The sequence below is a fragment of the Cebidichthys violaceus genome, unplaced genomic scaffold, assembly GCF_023349555.1.
Source record: "Cebidichthys violaceus isolate CVI_PGR_0920_01 unplaced genomic scaffold, fCebVio1.0.p SCAF_29, whole genome shotgun sequence".
Taxonomy (NCBI): Eukaryota; Metazoa; Chordata; class Actinopteri; order Perciformes; family Stichaeidae; genus Cebidichthys; species Cebidichthys violaceus.
Window position 1 is genome coordinate 2,196,852 of NW_027176472.1, and position 7,500 is coordinate 2,204,351.

General features: G+C 37.5%; 2 protein-coding genes across 2 annotated transcripts in view; one reads left to right on the forward strand and one right to left on the reverse strand.

The window, feature by feature from the left end:
* The window catches only part of LOC137880702 (uncharacterized), a 4,996-nt gene extending 3,171 nt beyond the window's left edge, over positions 1 to 1,825 (forward strand). The window contains exons 5-7 of the mRNA XM_068722210.1: positions 1 to 13; positions 306 to 352; positions 1,209 to 1,825. The exon at positions 1 to 13 is cut by the window's left edge and continues 74 nt beyond it. Of these exons, the coding sequence (XP_068578311.1) occupies positions 1 to 13; positions 306 to 352; positions 1,209 to 1,610 (462 nt within the window). The 3' untranslated portion in view covers positions 1,611 to 1,825. The remainder of the gene's footprint in view (positions 14 to 305; positions 353 to 1,208) is intronic.
* Positions 1,826 to 7,211: 5,386 nt separating this feature from the next.
* Positions 7,212 to 7,500, reverse strand: part of cand2 (cullin-associated and neddylation-dissociated 2 (putative)) — a 12,474-nt gene continuing 12,185 nt past the window's right edge. The window contains exon 24 of the mRNA XM_068722274.1: positions 7,212 to 7,500. This exon is cut by the window's right edge and continues 195 nt beyond it. Coding sequence (XP_068578375.1) covers positions 7,465 to 7,500 — 36 coding nt within the window. The 3' untranslated portion in view covers positions 7,212 to 7,464.

The window sequence follows — 7,500 nt, forward strand, 5'->3', positions numbered from 1 at the left end:
CTTTTCTACAAACGTAAGACATTTATTTAAACGCTCACAGACAGGAAGTAGGTAAAGCTGGAAACCAGTGATTCCTAAATAATGAATAGATAAAATGTTGTTCTTCGTGTCCGTAAACTGATGTGTTGTCTAGCTGTCAGTATTTTGCTCATTTCTAGGGAGACACAATGGTCAGGTCATGAATACAATCATCGTCAGGTGTTTTCTGTGTCAGTACTCAGACGTACAGCAGCTGGTTGTGAATCAGACAGATGTGTGTGGTGACATGAATCAACTTCCTTTTCTTACATTTTCTATATTTACAGGATTTCGGCGTTCAAACAACACAATAAACGGAGATCAGAACAACGAGGTGAGTGGACATACGAGTGTGAATGGTTGTGTGTGGGGGTAACGAACAACAATGGACTTATACATGGACGATATCGAGGCCTCAGAGTTGCATATTTAAGATGAAATGTTCATCTACTGTATAGATTGATTATAGTCACAAAATGCTTCTCTTGGTTTCCTGTACAGGGACATGAAATCTGTTTTTTAATGTCAATGGAAAGTCATTTAGTATCTTTATTGTGGTGGACACATGAATTAAAAGCATCCATGTGAGTAAGCAACAGTCAGAGCAACGTGACGTACGTACAATATCCAAAAAGACGACTAATGGTGGACGAGAGGGGAGGTGGTTTGCTGTTGAGATGACAATCTGCTTCCTGTTTAAACGTGTGTACCTGAGAGGTCATGTCATATTAGTATGGACGGAGATTAGTTCAAAAATAATGTTTTAAAACGACCACATATAATGTGGATGTAGCCTTAGAGCCTACAGCCGTGCTAGCAGCTCTGTGAGGCTATATACACTAAATGCTAATGCTAATGCTAGCAGGGCAACAAGCTCCCGATGACGACAGAGCTGTCAGGAACAACAGTCACCTGAATGAAAGCCATCACTTTATCAGATGTTTGAAGTCAGCAGTGTTAATTATTGTGTCTGAAAAAAGGCCTGAAAGCAGTTTTGTAGCCTTTAATAATAAATAACAAAACATCTGTACTGACGTCCAATCACAGAACAGCAAAGTCTCATTTCTACAGATGCACAATGGTGAGGTCATCTGTTTTAGAGCTGAATGCTAATGTTAGCATGCTGGAACTAGTGCTCATTAAAAGGACTGCAGACTATTCATCCTGTGTTCCTCCTTCTGCTCTGGAAGGATCGAGCCTACGAGGAGATACAAGAGCGCCCCCAGAAGCCCGGCTCAGGAACTGCTCTTCAAACCATCTACGTCACTGCCACCGCTCCCACGAACTCCTCCGCCTCGCCGTGTTACTCCACCGCCAACTTCCCCAACGCCCCCGGTGAAGCTGCCGGTGACACGTATTCTACGGTGACGGACAGCGATCCATGTCCCGCCTACTCAACTGTCAATCATCCATCCGGACTTCCTGAAGACCCTTTCTACTCTACTGCCAATCATCCATCCGGACTTCCTGAAGACCCTTTAACTGTCAATCATCCATCCGGACTTCCTGAAGACCCTTTAACTGTCAATCATCCGTCCGGACTTCCTGAAGACCCTTTCTACTCTACTGTCAACAACCCACAGCAGCTCTGAGACAAATCCACACCGTTTCTTCTTCTTTTTTTATGGGATTTAATAAGTTAAATCAGACTTCAGGATTCATGACATTGTTCACGTTCACAGGATTTATACCTGCTGATTTAACCCTGTGTGATGCAACACGAGAACCCTTCCTTTCATTCTGTACTCGATTTACCCAAAAACAACATGTTATAGTGATATTATTAAACAAGGTTTTAATATTTGCATCAAGTGTCATCTTCTTCCTAAAACTCATTCAACACATTGTATGTGTTCACATCGCACAAAACAATAATCACAACATGTTTCACTGACAGCAACAAACAATACAAAATAGTTGGCACATAAAAACAATGAACAAATGAAGACACATAAAAAACAACAAATGTTACAATATTTTAGGAAAAAGCAAATAAAAAGAAACTCCTAGCAACAGCTGTAGTTAAATCAAAAAGCTACAGAAGTAAAATAAGTTTATTTTTAATTACACATTAGCTGATAACAGGCTCAGCCTACTGTAGGTTTTTAATTACCTTCGTGCTTTTAGGGGTTTTCAAATATAAAAAAATACATTCCAGATATCACATCCATTTTTCTTCCACCAGTGAAGGAAGGAACGTTTCTCCACCAGCAAAAATAATGAACACCTCCTTTAACATTATTATCATTAATCAGAATGGAACAGAGCAACTCTAATGTTGCTTGGATTGCTACAGTTGAACAAGTTGATTTTGTTCATGACCAGCAGGACTATTAATGTGTTTGATTGACAGCGAGATAGATCCATCGGGTTGATGCTGTAATTATACAAAAACTCGACAGAAGGAAGAAGAGAAAACTCGACAGAAGGAAGAAGGGGGCAGGTGAAAGGGGGCGACATGACACCTTATCTCAGGAAACACGTCTATGCAGACGCTGAAGGTGAAAAGAGGAAGTGACAGAAACAGAAAAAGGACTCAGAGAAACAGATTGAAGTCTCACTGAGGATTTCAGCCTCCAAGATTGCCACCATGAGGACCTTTCTCCTGCTCGTCCTCTCTCTGACTACAGGTAAAACTGATGTGATCGATCGGTATAAATAACCAGCTTCAATACATCCTGCGGTGTGGTCGTCAGCTTCATTAAGTACTCATTTAAATAGAGTTTCTATAACTGCTGTCTTATTTATGTGAATATGAATGTAAGAGAAAGTCTGGATATCACTCATAGAATCTGTTTCACCATCTACTGATAATTATGAGAGATTTACAGGATGTCATGGAGGTTAATAGTCAAGGTTTAAGGTAACATGATATTCTTCATATTTCTACTGACTCAGCGTATATATACTATATATATATATATATATATATATATATATATATATATATATTCTTCAGAAGTGGCAGACAAATAAGATGTAGTGGCTTGTTGAAGGCTCAGCGTACTTTCAGATTTAATTTTATTTTAACTTGAATTTAAATGAATTGAATTAATAAATGAATGTAAACCTCAACATTCACTCTCTCTTATCTCTAGAGCAGCACCTAACGATTACTCTAAAACCAAAGACTGTTTTTTATAAATTCCAGATTAATATAAATAATAACCCAAAATAAAATAATAGACGCTATTTCTTGATGAAGAAAGATAAATCATAAAAAAAATACTGGACCTCAAATTCAAAAGGATTGCTGATTAATTTAATCTCTGTTTGTCAAATAAAATCTGATTCCCTGAACTGGAATCAGAACTTTATTGAAGTATTGAAGTGAAAGTGGTTCTGATTTGGATTAATTTCATTACTGGAGTAATATGAAGATAATATGAAGATAATATGAAGATAATGTGAAGATACGACACGGTGATTCTCTCTGTGGTGAGACGTTTACAGTCTGCAGAGTTTAAATCATTTTTAAGGTGTTTTTTTTTAATCTGCAGCTTGTTCTCTGGGAGGATCCGGACTACGAAACCCCAAAGAAAGTGAGATGAATGTTGGAAACCAATGCAGGCATTCTCTGTCCTATGACACAAACAGCACACACAAGGAGACCATCAAAGGTGAGGATTTATAGCTGTACATTTGACCAAAAATCCCCCCAAAACAAACTGACATTGGAAATTGGTAAGAGATCCCAATAAAACTTGGTCAAACGTTTTTATTAAGAAAATGTAACAACATTTGTGTTGTGTTAGGGTTATTAGTTATTACTATTATTACTGCATAATTATATTTTCATAAACCATATTTTGAGGAAACACATCAAGCTAAAGACTGTTGTTAATAGATTTAATCATAAAACATAATCAGAAGTTTATAGTTTGGTATAATTTTCTAATTTATACTCTAATATGTTTATGTTGTTTTTTTTACATGTTGTTTTATTTTTCAATGTTGAGCCACACTGACTGATTTAGAGATGAAGTCTACTCACTTTTATTTATTATTTTCAGATGACTGCCAGACAGATTTTAATCTGACTGCGTACAGAACAGCTAGGACCACCATCTCCTGTGACTGCAGAAGATGCAACTCCAGAGTCAAGTTCTTCTGCAAAGACAACGGTTCAACCTGTGAGGACATTTTAAAGTCTCCTCAGACGTCAAACGGGACGTTCACGTTCACAGAAACCAGACGCGGCTTCAACATATCCATCAGCAATGTGTCCTCACAGCACGCCGGCGTCTACTGGTGTGGACTGGAAGACGAGGACGGAAAGAACCGAGCTTCTCTCAGAAGAATACGACTGGAGGTTGAAAGTGAGGAGCTCACATCTGAATCGTTTGATTTACTCACATATATAGTGATTGTGTACTTAAACACACCTGCTGTCCGTCTACAGATATTACGATCTTCAAGAAGTTTCCGGTGATTGGAGAGAACCTCATATACTACTGTCTATACGAAGAAAACACAAACACAAAATTCATCTGTAAGGGAGAAGATCCATCTCTGTGTGAACATCTGGCAAACACCACACAGAGCAGCAGCAACAACAGGTTTACCATGAAGGACAACAAGAAGAAGAAAGTCATCGCCATAACAGTGAGAGACGTAACCATGGAGGACACCGGGACATACTGGTGTGGAGCAGAAAGCACCGACAAAACACTCGGCAACACGTTCTTCCTCAAATACATCGTGACTGTAGGTGAGCGTATTTCATTTAGTATCTGAGCCTGAGGAGTAACTGATGCAGCCAAGCGTGAGAGGATGGCTTCAGTACATCTTAATCTATATCATATCTTATGACGGTGATTTAATAAATGCGTGTTTGATCTTCCTGTGTGAACAAGTTCCAGCTGAAGGTTTTTCTCTCTCTCAAAGGTCATCCTGCAGGAAGCCCTCCGGTCGTCTTGATTCTGATTGTCTGTGTGGTCGTTCTGCTGCTGCTGCTGCTTCTGCACATTTTGATTCATATCTACAGACGTAAGACGTTACAAGAAAATAAAAACCACATTCACGACATCTCCAGAGGAGACAAACTAGATCTGTGTCCTGCAGTTGATTTTGTTTTCTAGCTTTCATCTTTGCTCATAAACAGCCGTAGTTAAGTCCTACTCAATGAAACCAGACTAGAAAACTAAATCAACTGCAGGACAGCAGGTTGTTAATCAATTAAAAAAAAGGATTGAAATGAATTTACCTTCTGCGCTCATTCATGTATGTTTTGATGTTCCTGCAGGATATTCAAAGAACAAAAGAAAAGCAGCAGTGCAGCGCATCGAAGAGGTCAGTGTATAAATCTGTGTGTGTGTGTGTGTGTGTGTGTGTGTGTGTGTGTGTGTGTGTGTGTGATTGTTCTGTATCGCTGTAACTTCATATCTCACCAATAGTTTAATTGCTCTGAACCGAACGATGGCAGACATTCAAGTACAAAACAAAGAAGTTTTAGGATTTAGATTCACAGAATAAATATGTTGGCAAAATGAGTTGGCAAAATAAATAAGAGCCAAAAGGATAAATAATATACAAACATCACATATATTATTATACTTTCACCTGGTTCTAAACCCGCTGTTGAGGAGCTACAACAACAAATATGTTATTATATGACGCATATGATACAGTTTATATGGGAGGGTTTTTTAATTAATTATGAATTAGTTATTAATTAAATATGAATGGTACAATGTATTTATGCATATGTACGGTCAGTGCTGTATTAACTGTATTTTTACTTCTATGAAGGAATACATCTATGAAGAGATACAGGAGCGGCCTCAGAACCCAGACTCAGGACAGGAAATGAACAACATTTATGTCAACGTCAACTTTCCCACAAACCCCTCTGTTCCGCTGCATTACTCTACTGTCAACTTTCAAAGGAGCTCCGGTGACGCTGGTGTTGAGGCTCCGATCATCAGACCTTCATACTCCGTCTGTGAATACTCGACTGTGAAGGAGGATCCTCTCTACTCCACAGTCAACAAGCCACCGAGGCCATGAGGAAGTTATCACGTTCACAAAAATGTATTCATTTATGTATTCCACAGTTTATCGTTAACCACCACAGTGTAAATAAAGTTTGAATGGTAACCATCACAGTGTAAATAAAGTTTTAACGTTAACCACCACTGTGTAAATAAAGTTTTAAAAACAATTTAATACTCAAAAATTGTACTTAAGTTCCACCATTGAAACTAAGTACTTGTACTTTACTTTATTTATATTTTCTCCTTCGTACCTTATTCTTCTACTTCATCATAACTCAGAGGATGACCAACATTCAAATGATGCTTATACTGATGCAAGTATATTTTAAAAAATTACATTTATCAAAATTCTGTTAAATTATGTTAAGTACAGATTTGATTCATCTCCTCAAATCTGAGAAAGTTTGGATGTTTAAACAAACAAACAAACAAACAGAAAACTCCCAAACTCTGATCATAACCAGAATACTTCAACAAAAATAACATTTGTGGTCTGTTGATCTTCCTCTTCTCTCAGAAACATCTTCTTCATTTCTTTGCTGATGACACTTTGCTCTAACTTCCTACTTGTTATATTTTATAATAATGTAATCATACTGCAAGAATTGATTGATGTTGAAAACTGGGTTTTGGAGATAAATTTGTTAAAAAGTATTTTCTTGTTTGATCCCATATTTTTAAATAAATAAAAACATATTTTTTCACTTATCATATTGCTTATGTGTGTTATTACACCTGTTGGTACATTGTTTGCTGTGTGAATTCAGCGTTTTATTTGTATAACTTTCCCTCAATGCTAAACATGTCAATTAGTATTATTTCATTATTATTTAGAAAATGCTCATCAACAGAAAAAAACAAAAGCATAATATAAAAGATATGTAAATATATAAAAATGTCAAATGTAATAAAGATGTGTTTAATCCAACGTCTTTACTCAAATATATTTAATTATTGTTACTTTAATTTTACAAACTGGGGGCTTTTTCAAAACTTCACAGTATCAATGTTACAAATCAGCATCTAAGTGGAAAAACGCAGTTTTTAACCACACCAATGTGTGGTTTAAACTCACCGCCCACGTCTACTTCCTGAGTAAAGATGAAGATGTTTGTGTTCATGTTGTAATCAGATGGAAAGATTTTATGAGTTAATGAAAGCTGAACAGATAAGAGACACAAACTGCTCTGAGACGAATTCAAAGTGTTGCTCCTCCCACTTTATTTCATGTGAACTAAACTAAACCCAGTTCAGACCGGGAAGTCCTTAAAGGGACAGTGTGTAGGATTTAGTGGGTTTTTGTCCCTTCTGGGCTTCTGTAGGAACCTGGCAGACTAAAGCCCCATAAAAGCTTCACGCTGCAGCTTTATCTGCATTTTTAGCCAAAGGGTAAATTCAAACTTACAGCCCAAACTACAAAAGGTTTTTTTTAAATGTCTAAAAACCACATCTAGCTGATGTCCATGCCCTCCGCGGGGCCCGGGGC